The 17,181-nt window shown below is 37.6% G+C and overlaps 1 protein-coding gene across 1 annotated transcript; it reads right to left on the bottom strand.

Moving 5' to 3' along the window:
• Window positions 1-14,233: 14,233 nt before the first annotated feature.
• On the bottom strand, window positions 14,234-15,435 carry LOC131675798 (general transcription factor IIE subunit 1-like). Its single transcript, XM_058954941.1, has 3 exons — window positions 15,415-15,435; window positions 14,973-15,361; window positions 14,234-14,915 (listed from the first exon to the last, which is right to left on the bottom strand). Exons 1-3 carry the CDS (start codon window positions 15,433-15,435, stop codon window positions 14,372-14,374), a joined length of 954 nt encoding a protein of 317 aa, XP_058810924.1. The 3' UTR covers window positions 14,234-14,371.
• Window positions 15,436-17,181: the final 1,746 nt, after the last annotated feature.

Raw genomic sequence — 17,181 nt, 5'->3', positions numbered from 1 at the left:
AGCAATTTAAAATGTAAAACAAAGCAAAATTGGCACCTTTAAGCTAACGCAACGTGCCTTATCAAATAAACGATTTGAATAAAAAAAAAACAAATTTCTTATTCTCTCATATACACTAACAATCTCTCATTCCAAACGTACAAACGTGGCCTACGCGATAACACAAACCTGGTCACAAATACGAACGCCCGCGATCTCGCCAATATTCAAACTCCCCGATTGATTAGGTGAACCTAACAAGAACCTAAGCTCGCGCAATCATGAATCGGTCACCGCCCTTGATCCTAGCAGCCCAAATTCATGTTTTTAGTTGGACCAATAGAAATAAAAACTAGACAAGACGTTCACGCGCGATCATTGAAGAGTACGCGAACATGCGAATGGCCACACGCTTATAAAAATAATGTGTCCACGCGAAGTTACATACATACTAGCATACGCGACAAAAACGTCCACATACAAACGCTCGAGTCCTTCGCGATCATCCACACACGACCACACCCACGATCTCGTAAAAAGTATAACACCCCGGTGACTAAGTGGATGGTTTAGCACTTATAAATTAACAATCCCGGTCTCGAGAGTGAACCTCCAAATGCCCGTGTTCGCGCGATCATGAATCGGTTTCGTCCGGAATCCCCTATTCTCGGCCCTAGTAGTCCAATGCCTTCAGGTGGACCAATCAAATATATAATGCTCATATCAACTAAACTACATAAAAATCGAATGTATACAAAGTTACATGCACGCGACAAACAAATATAAAAATGCTTGAGCCCTTCGCGACCATCCATGCAACCTATACCCGCGCTCTTCCAGACATTATAACATCTCAACATCTCACACCTACATTTGCGATCGCAACACACCGGTAAAAACGTAAACGTTTTAGTACTTACGAAGTTACAAACGCGGTCTCAAACGCGAACCCGTAAACGCGCGCGATCATGAATCGGTCACGTCCGGAAATCTTTATCCTCCATTCTAATAACTTAGGTCCATACATTCAGTTAAACCAATCGAAAAATAAAGCTCATATCCACAAGGTAACAAAACACGTTCCTTGGCGACATGACTGAGAACTCTAGTGATATGTAAGAACCCACTTTTTTTCTAGAATCTGAACCGCACACGAAAAATTAAGTATCAGATTCACGGTCCGCGCGCGATCGTTCAAGAATACAAGTGAATATGCGAAAAGCCACACGAATCTAAAATCGAATTTATGCACGCAAAGTTAGAGACACGCTAGCATTCAAATGCTCGAGCCTTTGGCGATCACACTATTACACAATTAGTAAACGCCCACACTAACCCAGACAGATATGCACTCCTGGACTCGAACGCTAAAAATCATGCCTTCCATGCATACACCACCCAGGACTGACCATTTGATTCGTCTGGCAACCGGGGGAAGTACATCCCAAACGCAGAACTTATCATTTCAATGATGGCCTTGGATCTGCGTGGCCTGTGTTCAAGGCACCATAGCTTTGTCCGTCAGGTCAAGGATGTATGAAACCCGCTAGCTACCACCCTCGGCCCTAGCTGATCATGAAGGAATAAAAAAACTTAAATTAGACTCATACTATCGTTCACTAACACAATCAATTGCGCATTCTCTCATATACACTCACAATTTCTTTCATTCCGAACGAACAAACGCTCAGTAATTAAGTAAACGTTTTAGCTCTTATATATTTGCAAACGCGGTCTTAAGCATTAACCCACCATTCGCGCGATCATGAATCGGTATCTTCGGTCATAGCAGCCTAGGTTCATGTCTTTAGTTGGACCAATTAAAAAACGACGCTCATACTGCCGCTCTACGCATAATTGTCCCATGTGTATAGGGAATCCCATAGCACATGGGGCAGTTATTTATTTATTGTCGTCAAACAAGAGTAGACCGTTTTGTTACAACGATAAAATATAGTATACACTTAAAAAATAAAATACTAATAACTGAACTAAACACTATCTGGTTTACATAGCACTACTTTAGGATGTTCTTTATAAGCGAATAGAATTGAAATATTTTTTTAATTTGCTTTTTGTCAGTGTTAAGTCAATAGCTTCGCAGTGCTTGTTGTAAGTTGCCGTCATCTGATTTAATGGTCCAAACTTGGCATAATTTGTACGATAACTGTTTGCTATAAATGTATTTCGGATTCGTAACTGTCGGGAAGGTATATAAAAATTAAGTTTAGATAGAAGTTCAACTGAATCAATACGACACGAAATGATATCGTTTAGAAATGAAATCATTGCATATTCTCGACGCTCTTTTAGTGTTTGGATGTTAATGAGCATACAGCGAGCTTTATAAGGTGGGAGAGGAAATCGTGTCCAACCTATTTTGCGAAGTGCAAACAATAAAAATTGCCTTTGTACTGATTCTATTCTTTCTTCATGTGTGATTGAGAAAGGTGACCAAACTATGCTACAATATTCCAGTATTGACCTTACATATGAGATGTACCATGTTTTAATTGTATATGGATCATTAAAATTGTAACTAAAACGCTTTATAAATCCAAGCATGTTATTTGCTCTATTGATGATTGTGTTGTAATGGTCAATGAATGTTAATTTTGAATCTAGAATGACTCCCAAATCTTTAACTCTTTCGCATTTTTGTACCACTTGATTTCCTAGAGTGATTGAAATGTCAGGTGTATTTCGTTTCCTACTAAAAGTTATTGCATTACATTTTTTTACGTTTAGTTGCAGAAGGCTTTTGTTACACCAGAGGTAAAACATATGTATTTCTTCCTGTAATATCTTTATGTCTTGTTCGTTCCTAATTTCTAAAAATAGCTTCATGTCGTCGGCATAGATAAGAACTTTTACGCTTTTGAGAATGAATGATATGTCGTTTACGAATGAAATGAACAAAAGAGGGCCTAGAAGGGAGCCTTGAGGAACTCCTGATGTGACTTGAATGGGATTCGTTTTTTTCCCTTTAAATCTAACTATTTGTTGACGGTTAGTTAAATATGATTCGAGCCATTTGAGAAGACCAATTCCTATTTTTTTCAGTTTGAATAATAGCATACGATCAAATGCCTTGCTAAAGTCTGTGTAAAGAGCTTCAATGTAGTTTCCATTCTCCATTGCAATCAATGAGTAGCATAGCATAGCATAGCAAAAACGACCGCACTCATCATGGGTGGCTGATACAGTGAAATATTTATACAATAGTATAGTTCACTGCACGCCTGGCCATGTCCTTACGATCGCAAAAGGGAAGGGAATGTTAGTTGAATACCTACTTAAGGAGACACGGGGAACCCACGCAATCTCCATAGGTATTAGAGATGCTAGATATTGTTAGTAGGAGAGGAATTTGGGTTGTGGAATTGGTGCTGTTTATATAATATTCAACGTAATAGAAAATAAAAAGTAAAAAATAAAAAAATAAGCTGGATTGATCTCACCAAATTTGCAGGGCTGGGCTGCAAAGGCACCTGCTTCAGGCACCACCGCTCAACCACCTCCTCCGAGTATTTCGCTGGCGGTGTTGACTACTGTATTCCAAGTCGGACATGGAATTCTTCTCCGCAACTTACTCTTCAGCCAACTGCTTCACGCCAATGCACCTGCTTGCATGCCGCAGCTCTTCCAAGCGCAGCAGTTTCATGGGATCTCATTTCAACTGATGTGTTGCAATAGAAGATTCAACGATTCAAACACTTTTTATCTATACCCGAATACTACTTCCGAAAGGTAATATTCCACAATCAGTACGATAACGATATCAATGACTGGAGCTGACGCTTCCACCAAGCGACCAAATATATTAGTTTGCGGACTTAACACTTTCATACACGTGCAAAATTACTTCCCAGTTTACGAAATCTACGGTTTATTTTTTCAGCACGAGAGAAAAAAAAACTAAATTACAACACTCAAGAACTGATTTTCCGGGGGTGGGCGTAGCGTATTGGTAAATCGATTGCCTTGTACGCAGCGCATCTGGGTTCGAGTCCCGACCCCGCACATAGGGTTAGAAATTTTTCATAAGAGATTTTTCTAACCCGAAGAGGCGAATGACCTTAAGGTTAAAACCTCTATAATCGAAATAAAAAAAATGATTTTCCCCCAAAAATCCATAGGCACATTTGGTATCTCAGTTGCACATATATTCCCATTCTCCATTGCAATCAATGAGTAGTTGACAAATTATAGTAAATTTGTATTAGTTGAACGTCCTTTGAAGATCCCATGCTGCATGTTAGTAATTCTGTTTTTGATTTGATTGAATAGTTTTTCGTTAAAGATTGCTTCAAAGAGTTTAGGCATATATGACATAATGGCAATTCCACGGTAGTTACATATGTCAGATTTTTTGCCGCTTTTAAAAATGGGTACCAGGTACGAGCTTTTCCATAAATTGGGGAAAATACCAGATTCAAGCGACATGTTAAAAAGCCAAAACAGAGGAGCTGTGAGTTCCAATGCTAAGTTCTTCATAAATACGGGTGGAATCCCTCAGGTCCAGAACCTTTGGAGGCATCTAGTTTGTTTAGAGCCTCCATTATATCTTGCACACTGACATGATTGACACCAATGTCTGTGGTGAATTCTGAGAAGAAACCGAAATATTCGCGATCACGATCTTTTTCAGAAAATGTGGTATAGATGTCTTGAAAGAAGGTTGCGAAAAGATTGCAGTTTTGTTTCGAGTTGACACCGACATTTTCTTTAAGTTTCATTTTTGAAGGGAAGATTTCCGATTTTAAATTATTTTTAATATGATTAAAGAAATTTTTTGGGCAAGATTTTATTTGAAATTCGGTTTTTGAGTTATAATCTTCAAATGCTATATTAATAGATAGGGTTAGATGAGCAAATGTCCAAATAGTTTAATAAGTTCCTTTCATTTCTGATTTTTTTATACTTTTTGTGGGCCTTTTGTTCACGATTTTTTAAATTTTTAATTTGCTCGTTATACCAAACTGGATATTTTGTGTTGCCTTGTCGCCTAATTTTTTTCAGTGGTACTTGTTCAACTATTATATCAAACAATTTTGTGTAAAAGACGTCTACTGAATTTTCGATACTTGCTTCATTTCTAAACGTTTGCCAATCTATACTGCTTAGTCTTTGTTTTATGTTGTCAAAATTTGCCAATTGAAATTGAAAGGCCTCTTCGTACTCGCAGTCATCGGGTCTTTTGTTATCATGTACAAATACAGAAAACTCAATTGCTGTTTGAAACGCTTCATTTTTCCATACTGGAGTTAATGATTCGGTGACACAGAAGTCTTCAAGAATGTTTGTGAATAATAAATCTAAATAACAGTTTTGCTGATTTCTAACATGATTAATTTGGTTAAGTCCTAAACTTGCAGTTTTGTCAAATATGGCCAGCAGAGTTTCGTTATTCCCAACGACTGGAAGTAGGATGCTTTCATTTTCAGTGTCTGGAAAGAAGTCAATGCTTCGTTGATTGAAGTCACCATAAATATGAACTTTTACCTCTGGGGGGAGCCTGGTTATAATGTCTTCGGCAATAAGAAATTTTTTTTCAAATGTATCTTTGCGGGCATTATTTGGTGGGAAGTACACAGAGGCAAATATATGTGTTTCACCTGCCAGATAAGTTTTAACCCACACATGCTCAAATTCTTTAAATTTCCTTGTAGTAATTATTGCTGCGTTAAATTTTGATGTAATTGCTATTAAAACTCCCCCTCCTGACTTCTTTTCAGACATATGAATGTCTCGGTCAGCTCTAAACACATTGTAGCTGTTTCCGAAAACTTCTTCACTTCTAACACTTTCGTCCCAACTAGTTTCTGTAGCCAAAATAATTGAATAGGAGCTACTTAAAATTTTCTTATGAATTTCATTCATTTTCGATGCACTTTTCATTCTATTAAAATTTTGACAGTAAATTAAAATTTCTACTGACGACTCTACTTGAGGAGTCAAGATTACCTCTTTTTGTTGTCGTTCAAATGGCGTTGAATCTTGGCAAACTGCGGTGTCCTCCTCGTTTCCTTCTTCTAGGGAATGCATCAATGTCGTCGAAAACACGAATGTTGAGAATGGCACGCTTTACACAAAACTGTTGACGAGCGCTCCGATGTTGGGTGCATTTGCAGCGTCGACCGTGGTAAATCATCAACTGGATAGGGGTTCAATGTCGGTCCTCTTTGAAACTGAATTGTTGGCCTATAGCTCGTGGGGGGTCCTGAGAAATGATCCTTTGCAGCCGCAAGAAGCACTCTATCCGGTGGAAGGAAACTATTGTTGTAGTGACTACTCGTATGGTTTTTGTTATAGTGGGTGCGGCCCTAAATGTGATTCTGCGATTGGTATTACTCGTATGGTTACTATTAACTGGCTGTCGTGAGTGGCGCGCCGCTGCGAGTTGCTCTTGATCAGGTCGAAGAAAATTTGTAGTGCTTTTGTTTTTTTCGTTAACGTTATTATAATTATTTCGCCTCGATCTTTTTTTACGTCTTCTAGCCTTTTCGGCCTGTTTTTGCTGGTTCAGGTTTCTTAAATTGCGTGCATCGTAATCGCTCCAGTCTGCTTTCCATACCTTCCTTGTACCCAAAAAGCGCCAACCTGAGTTATCGATATTTTTGTCGTTATTTAATTCGGCTTCCAAACTGTGGCATGAATCAAGCGATGATGTAGCGTTTTGACTTGCCGTTATGTTTGATGAAAGCGCCTTAAGTTCGTCGAGGATACCAATAGTTAGCGCAGAATTTGTGAAGTTTTCACTGGTGGATATGTTCGCTGACAGAGACTTAAGCTCGTCAAGAATATCAATCCCCAGCGTCGGGTTTGACGTCATAGTAATACTAGCCGCTGTGTCCAGAGACAGTTGATTAAGCTGGCTTATTTCATCATTCATGGTGCGCAGTTCAGCTGATAGCTCTGACGTTACCGTTTTCAGCGTGCTATAGACATTATTTTGCGTTGTCGTTATTGCTGTATCGAATAGCGAGGTAATGTGATTTTTAATGGCAACAACACTTCCAGTCAAACTGCTGTTTTTGTTTATTGCTATCAATTCCTGTTTTATTGTTGTAAGCAAAATTTCTAGGCCATCGATCGCTTCGTGAACTATGTTAGGCTTCTCCAGTTGAAACGCGAGCCGATGCATTACTTCCGTATTGGCTTGCAGTTGTGATTCCAGAAGTTGTTGTTGTTCAATAAGCCCTTTGAACTCAATCTTGGCCTGCATCAATTCTTGACATGATTCACAGCACGGTAATAGATACGAGTTGATGTCCACCCTCTTGTCCTTCTTCCGCAGTGATCCCCTCGGAACAGTCACTCCAATGCAAGCGGCGTGGAATTTTCTTGGGCAACCTATACACGTCCACATAACTGTATCCGCGGAAGTGTCGAAAGTGCAAATTTCGCAACTCATTATGATTAATGTACACACACGAAAAGCTGAATTAATAAAAAACTAAATGAAATATCGCGCACGGCACCTGGATCGAACGATAAACGCGTGCGAACCTGACGACGACTTGTTGTAGAATCGCGTATAGCGGCAACATATCCACTATACAACACGGTACTTGGCGAAACAACCAGGGACTCTAGTGATATGGGGAATCTCACTTTCTTTCATCACTCAGTATATTAACATAAAAAAGCTTAAGACATTCGCGATCATCCACGCACACCAAAGCCCGCGGTTACATAAACATGAAAACACCCCGGTGTATTTAATAATGAACTTATAAACGCAGTATCAACCGGAAATCCATAAACACCCATGTTCATGCGATAATGAATCGGTCGCGTCAGGAAATCTCTACCTTTGGTCCTAGCATCCTACGTCTATGCCTCCAGTTGGACCAATAAAAAAAATGAGGCTATGTATGATTGTTTTCACTTTTTATTATGCAACGAAAACAACGCTCGCCGGTGCTGCGCGCGACGCTATTCTCTTATACCGTCGCTAACAATGAATGTGACTTTGATAATAATTGAGTTTATTTGTATTATTTTTAGAAATAAAGAACTTCGTAATTGGTCGACTAAACTAAGGCAACCGGAAGGTGGCATGGAAGAGTTCACTCAACGTTACAGGTACTGTGGATTGTATATCGCTCCTAACAACAGTATAGAGGCTCGTGAATGGGCTCCAGGAGTGCAGTAGCATTACTTCGCCGGTGATTTTAGTGCGTATATTTCTATTTTAAAGCTCCCAAAAGTTTCTAATGTGTTTTTGCTTACGCAGATAACTGGCAATGGAAAGCCTCTCCGTACAAAAAACTTCCATTTGCCAAATGGGAGCTAATCCTACCTCCGAACGCTGGCGGGTTCTGTGCTATAAGATGTCAGCTAGTGGATCGACTATCGCCATGGGTAAAGAATATCGTTCCTACACCTAGATCTTCGGGTATCAACTATCATCAGCAGAATATGACATCCATCAGCTCATGAAAAATATATGATCTAACATAATAAACATAATAATTTTTATGGGAAAGCTGTTTGTTTAATTAGAGTAAGTTATTGCTTTGAAAAATTTACAACTTTCTACAGAAAAAATAATAAAATTTTGTTTGAACAGATATGAGGTCCTTCGCTCGCGGCATGACGAGTAAAACTCAATGTTGTACCACTCACGTGATATCGACGAAGGGTTCTTCGGTAATTTGAATGTTGACATCGAAGCTTTGTTTTATTTAGCCACGGAGAACGAGTTCTTGCACATATCTCCTACTGAATCCCAATGTGATCACATTTGATGAACATCGGAACACTGGAAACCTATGAAATGTCGACCAATCGCCGCTAGATGGAAAACACGATGTCACTGGCATATGCTGAATCACACTATCAAACATTGGTGGGTGATTAAACAATTACTGACCTATGCATAAGGATAAATATCCACATATGGCGGTAACTTCAGAACCGAACATGATCATCGATTGCGGGATAAGTCTTCCCATTGATTCAGTAGGTGATGAAGCCTCGGGTGAAGCTTACCTGAACTTTATAGGTAACGATTTCGGTCACCCGGAATGGTTGGGTTTCCCCAATGGTTCATAAACAATCAATCATATAATTACACTGGCCGTCAGTGGCATTCGGTAGATGATAAGTTGTTTAAATACCGATTCCTCAACAATTATGATAGTTAAAATGAATGCTTTGGTAGGTGCGTGAATTTATACTTCTTCTTAACTAAGGGCATTCGATTGTGCGTAAAAACACTTAAAGGTGAAGGAATGAAGGAGACATTGAACATTTGAAGGTTAAGGAATGCGGGAGGCATTGTGCATTGGCGAAGGAAGCAGGGAGGCATTGGAGGCATTATGCTGGTCTCGTTAAACACAATTTGAGGTTGATGTTGCGAACCACATTGACCGATAACCGTCATTAACAGCATGTATTTCCCCGCCGAACACACAGGTCACACCAAGATGGATCGTACCATCGAGCACATGTGTGAGCAGGTTAAGATCTGGGTTCCAGGTTAAGATTTACAAAACCGAATTCGATCGAGTAATGTGCCAACATCGGGCCAACCGGACCGCTTTGCTCCCGCTGTGGAACGTTCCGGATTCGAGCTGGGTATCGGCCGCTTTCTGCTAAGCAATAAAGCGACCATGACCTGCACGGTGGCCGTCGAATCGGCAATCGTTGAACACTATAATACAATTACCAGCTACGTCAGCTAATTGAAGGTCTAAATTGCAAGGGTTAGGAGCTGCTTGCGGTCATCACCAAATGCCGGGACGATAAGTAGAACATCACGACACCGTATGGATGAGGGAGTCGAACAGGCGTCTTTCTACCAAGTGCTTACCAACGTGGTAGTTTGGCTGCCGTGCAGCGATAAAAATATTCGAACGGGTATGAATAAAATACGAATACGAGTATTTAGAAGTGCTTGCATTCTTTGTGTTTATTTACGTTTATGTTAAATACTGAGAAACTATAATTTTTTGTTTATTTATCAAACTAGATGCACATGCAGTTTTAATCTCTCTTGGCAATCAACAACTATCTCTTCGGTAGCTTGGAACTGTTGCGTTTTACATTTCTTACAAAAGAAATGTATAGGATTCGCTCAAACTTTGACAACTTTTTCCGAGGCCCGGAGGGCCGAGTCTCATATACCAATCGACTCAGCTCGACAAATTGAGACAATGTCTGTATGTGTGTATGTATGTATGTACAAAATGTCATGTAATTATCTCAGCAATGGCTGAACCGATCTTAATGAAATTAGTTTCAAATGAAAGGCCTAACGTTGCCATTTGACACTATTATTTTTGATTTTCGATATGTTGTTTACTTTCTGAGATACAGCAGGTTTTTTGCAAATAACTTTCGAACAATATAATATTGTCCCTCAAACTGCACATAAATAGAAAGCTTGTAAAAATACCTTTCTAACAAGCTATAGATTGTCTAAATCCGTGCACGAGCGGCGGAGATATTAGACATTTTGTATTTTTAGTTCACGCTTACCAATTTACACCAATTAAAAATGAGATTGTTTCATACAGAGTATTGCTTTACTGGTGTTTTAGGGGCAAAACTAAACCGATTTTGAATATCGGGGTATGAAAACACATCTACGTGATTCAAGGAACTCGATGTTGAGAACATTTTGTGAATTACCTTTATAATAAATTAACTATTTCTCAAAAATCAATATATAAGTTCACTTCAAAGACAAAATAATGCGTTGATAAAGAAACAGTGAGTTCTAGTATTTATTCCTTGGATTAGGCATTGCGTTCAATCATGAGGTAAATGTTGGATGGTATATCAATACACAGATCAACAAGTAATTCACCTAGTAGTGAGGTAAAAGATTTCTAATATAATTATACTTGTGGCGTCACCGAAAGCAACTGTATGTTTGAAGCCCAAAAATCTAGCGAAAATTTAGCTCTTTTGCAAGATTTAGGTTATACTGGTTATGGAGCAAAAATTACTACTTACATTATTTATGATAAGAATGTAAGAATCAATATATCATAATAATATACCTATAAAAATAATGTCACTGCATTAACCATCATTTGCCATTCCTCACACGCCCCCCCCCCATCTCTCTCACTCTCTCTCTCTCTCTCTCTCTCTCTCTCTCTCTCTCTCTCTCTCTCTCTCTCTCTCTTCTCTCTCTTTCTCTCTCTGTCTCTCTTCTATCGCATCTATCTAGCTATTTCTGTATGCATTTCTAAGTTGTGTGATAAGATCTTCTGCCAATCTGAAATATTTATTAATTGTAATTGCGAAGGTTTGAGAAAACAAAACTATTTTTGTCTGCTGCTACATCAACTTAACTTTAATTCAATTGTATTCAAAGCCTGTTTCTACACTATAATTAAGGAAATTCATGGCTATATCAGAAAAATATTTGGCTTAACTGGGTAATATGAAAGTTTGACGATGGAAATTTTCAAAAGAGACATTCCACGTGCGATATTTAAACTATTCGTATCTCTATTGAATTTTGAATGAAATATATGCTCAAAGACTGAAAGCTGAAGCCAGGATTTCGAAGACAAAATACATGAGGAGAAGAGGTTCTAGAGACGACAATGTGAACCTCTCACCCGAGTTCGGATTGACGGTGACGAAATCGAGATGGTCGACAATGAAATTCAGAGACGGATCATAGCAGGAAATCGTGCCTACTTTGGACTCCAGAGGACGCTCCGGTCGAACAAAATTCGCCGCCGCACGAAGTTGATTATCTTCAAGACGCTGATTAGATTGGTGGTCCTCTACGGCCACGAGACCTGGACTATGCTCGTGGAGGACCAACGCACCCTTGGAGTTTTCGAACGAAAAATGTTGCGTACCATCTATGGTGGCGTGCAGATGGAAGACGGAACGTTGCGCATTCGTTGTATTGGTACGAACTTTCATGAAAAATAACGGATCAAAGACCAAAAATAGCCACAAATTAGATCCAGGAAAAGAAGTCCCCAAAGTACCCACTCTCGATGGGGGATGCAACTACAATGTGTCTTCTAACTTATCGTCGTCCATATTTGGATATACTGAGTAGTTTGAACCATTTCTTTTTCACAATATTGGTCTGTATAGGACTTATTTATCCATATTTCCTGCACGAGAATTCCGAACGAAACAATACAAACACGGCTTTTATGCAATCGACATAGCCTAGACATTTCACACTATTTACTTCAATGCAAATAAAAACTTTGAAATATCTACCTGTCTCATTCACGAATCGCATTCTTCCTCTGTCGTTCTCTGTTCAAGGTGCTTGAAAGCACATGTGACCTTGTCTCACTTTACTATATTCAATTGCGCGTTAAAATACTGGACCAGTAAATTCTGTTCTGCACATAAATCTTTTTTCGGGAATATGTGACCAAAAAGTAAACTTTGAATTCGTCAAGTAAAGAAGCATGAAAACAAAAAGAATAAAACCAAAAAAAGATGGAAGCCCTAGAAAGTCCATTGCATATTTATTAGCCTTTGGGATTTTCAAAAACATTTCAAAACTTTCTGATGCAAATTTCTGGTTTTCATTTCGTACAATCCGGTTTATTCATTATCTTTATTCAAAAATGTGTTTGGCTTCAAATATATGACCATTTCATTTTAATTAATAATTTCATTCCGCATCTTTTGATTCGTTTTGTTCATCTGCGTTCATTTTACTTATTTTATTCGTTTCATTCTTTGGATTCACTCTGATCAGTTCATTCTTTTTGTGCATTTTACTTATATCATTCATTGTTTTCATTGTATGCATTTTATTAATTTTTTCCAGTTTATTCATTTTGTTCAGTTTCTTCATTTTAATAATCTGACTACTTTTTCAGTTTTAATCATTTCATCCAAATAATTTATTTGATTCAATTTATTTCTTTATATTAATTTATAACCTTTTACTGTAGTTCAATTTTTCATTTTAATCAATGCATTTAATTCTGCTCATTTTCTTCTTTTTATTCATTTTATCACTCCAGCTCATTTTATTTATTTGATTCGTTTGTTTTATTTATACATTTCATTTATTTTTTACTTTATTCATTTTGTTTATCCATTCTTTTCATTCATTTGATCCATTTCATTAATTTGATTCATTGTATTCACTGGATGAATTAAATCAATTTGATTCATTTAATTCATTTGATTCATGTGATTTGTGTGATTCATGTGATTCATTTGATTCATATGATTCATTTGATTTATTTGATGCATTTGATTCATTTGATTCATTTGATTCATTTCATTTTGATTCATTTGATTCATTTGATTCATTTGAATCATTTGATTCATTTGATTCATTTGATTCATTTGATTCATTTGATTTATTTGATTTATTTGATTGATTTAATTCATTTGATTCATTTGATTCATTTGAATCATTTGAATCATTGGAATCATTTGAATCATTTGATTCATTTGATTTATTTGATTGATTTAATTCATTTGATTCATTTGATTCATTTGATTCATTTGATCCATTTGATTCATTTGATTCATTTGATTCATTTGATTCATTTGATTCATTTGATTCATTTGATTCATTTGATTCATTTGATTCATTTGATTCATTTGATTCATTTGATTCATATGATTCATATGATTCATTTGTTTCATTTGATTCATATGATTCATTTGATTCATTTGATTTATCTGATTCATTTTATTCGTATCTTTAATTTTATGCATTTCATGTTCAGTCATTCGTTTTATTTCATTCAATTTGTTAGTATGAGTCAATTTATTCTATTAATCTTATAACTATTTCTAAATATAATCTTAATTTTTATGTGATAACCTAATCTAATTTGATTCGTGTATTTGGATCAAAATTATAATGATTTCCATTAATTTTTCTACTCATTTTATGAATTAAAAAATCTATTGTTTCATTTTTTGCTTTACTTTTTAATTCGGTCGTTTTGTTGATTTCTATAATTTATTCAGTTTATTCGAGATTTTATTTGTGCAAGACTAGAAACTGTTTTCATCCCACCTCTAATTGGGTGCCTACTTCTCGTGAGTTCTGCAAACTAATCCAACAGTGAAATGTGTAAGAAATGTCTCATCTCACTGCTAGGTGGATTAAATCGGTTTTTTTCTTATCTCCTGCAGGAATCAGGGTCAGGTACGAAAGACTTGAAAATAATTTTCAGCCCAATAACAATAAATAGTTCACGGATATACGTTCATAGCTTACGTAACATGCGTACCATTTCCAGGAGTTTCTCAGAATAGAGTACGTGCGACCGCATTTTAAATTCAACTTTTTAATGCCACTTACTTTTCGTCGTTCCATCTAATCATACATATGACTGAAATGATCTTGAAACACCTGAATGTAGGTTTGTTTCTCTTGTGGAGTCATTTTCGCTATCAGCGTGTCGTTGATCTAATCCAGTGGCTGTGGTCTACCTGCCACCGTTGGTCTGACCGCCACCGTCATTGGCATATCGTCATACGAATCGGTGTCCATAATTTCAACAGTGGGTATCTCTGTATTGTTAATATCCTTCTCATCCTCACTACTGTCACTACTTGGCTCGTTGTTGAGACCTAGCCCCTTGATGACATCATTCGTTGCATTGTGAGAGCTTTGCTTCTCGTGCTGTTGCAAAACCGACATAATATCGTCGGCATCTTTACGGTTCCGTGCGGAAGAAATAACACTAGTGCTGTTAGTGACCACGGGGGGTTGTGTGGAGGTGAAGGCAGCTTTCTCTAAAATTGACTCGACTGAATTTTCATCCATATCGTTCGTAACAGTTGATTCCGTCATACACACCGGACGATCTTTCCGATGTGTTGTGGTTTCCACTGCGTCTGAATCACTAATGGTAACATCGACACGGGTTTCTTCCACAGCGAATCCACTGGTTCGCGTTGCTTCGCCGGACCATTGTTCATTTGAAATCCTGTTGGTTGGTTTGGCAATACTAAAACACAAAAAAATGTAAAGAAAATGCTAAACAAAAACAATACTATATCCATACCCTCTAATAGTGTCAATATCAACCGGTTCTGGTTCGAGAATTTCCGGAGCAAGCTTGATATCTTCAACTTGTCTTAACAGATCGTACAGCGGTTGTAATTGCTCGTTGAACTTGGCCAACAGTAAGTGTGAATCTTTTTTCGGTAGTGCTGAACTGTCTTCATCCACAGTACTGCCACAATATGTACAGCGAAATTCGCCGGATGCAAAATCGAACAGCTGGTCTGCCTCCAGATCGGTAAAAGTCTTATCGCAAGAAGGACACTTGAAACTTGCACGACTAATGGCATCACGTTCCTCGGTTTTCCTGTTGAGTGGTGATTCTGGCGAATATGGATGACATTTTGCGAATTTGACAGGTATAGTGGACGAGAAAAAACAAAACGAGAACTACAAGAAAAACACTGGAGAAAAAATCAGTTTTCATTTCTGATGTGCGTTACATGCTGGCATCCCAAATGCATGCATTCACATCGCTACGTAAACGCAGCCTGATAAGCTCAGAAACGGAATTCCGTTTTCTTGCATCTCTTTTCCGGCTGCCCTTTTTTACTATTTTTTATCTCACTCAAAATTCCTTATAGTTTCCTTATAGTACATTTTTGGTGTAGATTTGGTCTAATCGGCATTTCTGCCCTAGGCCAAAAATGCGTGCCACCCTCTACCCAAATTTTAAACTAGGACGGATTAGCGCATGGGCGCCATTTAAACACCTTTTTCAATATGAAAAATATCATTTGGTACTATTTGGTAACATTATTATTATTATCATTGGTTATGCATTCTTACCTTTCCGTTTTCATAATTTACCTTGACGCTGGTATTTATCGCCTATTTTTCCACTTTCCACTTTATCATTCCTTGTTCTTTTGAGAGTATAGATTCCATTTTAGATTTCACCTTCTTTCTCTGTACATTACGAGTGGATTAGGACAATTGGTGTTACCTTAATCCCCGGTTATGTCGGCGTTCTCCGCCTGTCCTGGGTCAGTTGGTGCTTCCCTTTGTTATTTCTTCTTTGTTAGTCCTTTTTCAGTTCTGTTAGTAAGCTTCTTATGTGTCCACGATTTCATGGGTTATTCCGCTCGTACGTGAAAGATAGATTAGACGAAGATATCTTTAATGGCGATCTTATTTATGGGAATGTTAATGTGGATTCTTTTAGCCTTCCGGTGGGGGCACTGAATTGTGCGACACTAGCAGTACATATTTTATTTCTCAGCTTTGTGGGATCGTATATTGCTTTTGGTGTCAGCACTATGTGTGCATATGGTTGCAGGTCTTCGATCAGCGATAGGGGTTTATTCTGACGGTCACTTTCGGTGAGGTGACACAAATCTCACGTGACTAAGGTGATCGGAAATTTTCAAGTCATCTCACTTAAAGTGAGAGATGTCACCAAGGTGACAAATTTTGTCACATTAGGTGACTAACGGAATATGGAAAGTGACTAATGGAGGTGACTTTTGGAATAAGAAAAAACGATGCAACTGAGGTGAGGCGGTTGATAATTTGAATTTTGATTGTCGATTTTATTTTTTACATTTTAGCAACTCTGTAAATCTGTTGGAAATTGGTAATGAAGTATGAGTTTCTATAATTTTATTAATCATTGAAATTAATTTAACGAGTTTTTTGTGACTCTGGTATATGAAATATTTTTGAGATTGGAGCGACTAATGGAACTATGCTGCACAGCGATTTTTTGATTAATATTTGCATCAGAGGGAATTTGTTAAAGGTTTGGAGTTATTTTCCTCCGCTATATTATTCTGAGCTACGATAACGACCATAAAAGCACTGATGATATAAAAGATGACAACAACATAGCTATTGGTTTTTTAGAAGTAATAATTGTCAAACAAAAATTCATTTTTATTATACACGACGTATGTGACAAATTAGTTTTTGGATAACATTTTGGGATGTGGAGGATGGTACAAACAAGGGGAAATAAGAAAAGTGACAGTTTCAGGATACGCTTGAAACAGTTCGCTACAATTAAATGGTTCTTGGAGATAATAAGCTTTGTTTGTACTCCTGATCGTCTGTGGATAGTATTTTCCAGTTAAAAATGAAACTTCTGATTTCAATTTTCACAATGTGATTGGATAAGACCAAATAAACATAGATGTTTTTTCATTTTGTAACATATATTTTATTTAGGCCATCAATTAATATAGATGATTGGGAATGCGCCTCTACTTGGT

Source organism: Topomyia yanbarensis, chromosome 1, assembly GCF_030247195.1.
Source record: "Topomyia yanbarensis strain Yona2022 chromosome 1, ASM3024719v1, whole genome shotgun sequence".
NCBI lineage: Eukaryota > Metazoa > Arthropoda > Insecta > Diptera > Culicidae > Topomyia > Topomyia yanbarensis.
This window is presented reverse-complemented; position numbering and strand designations above follow the sequence as displayed.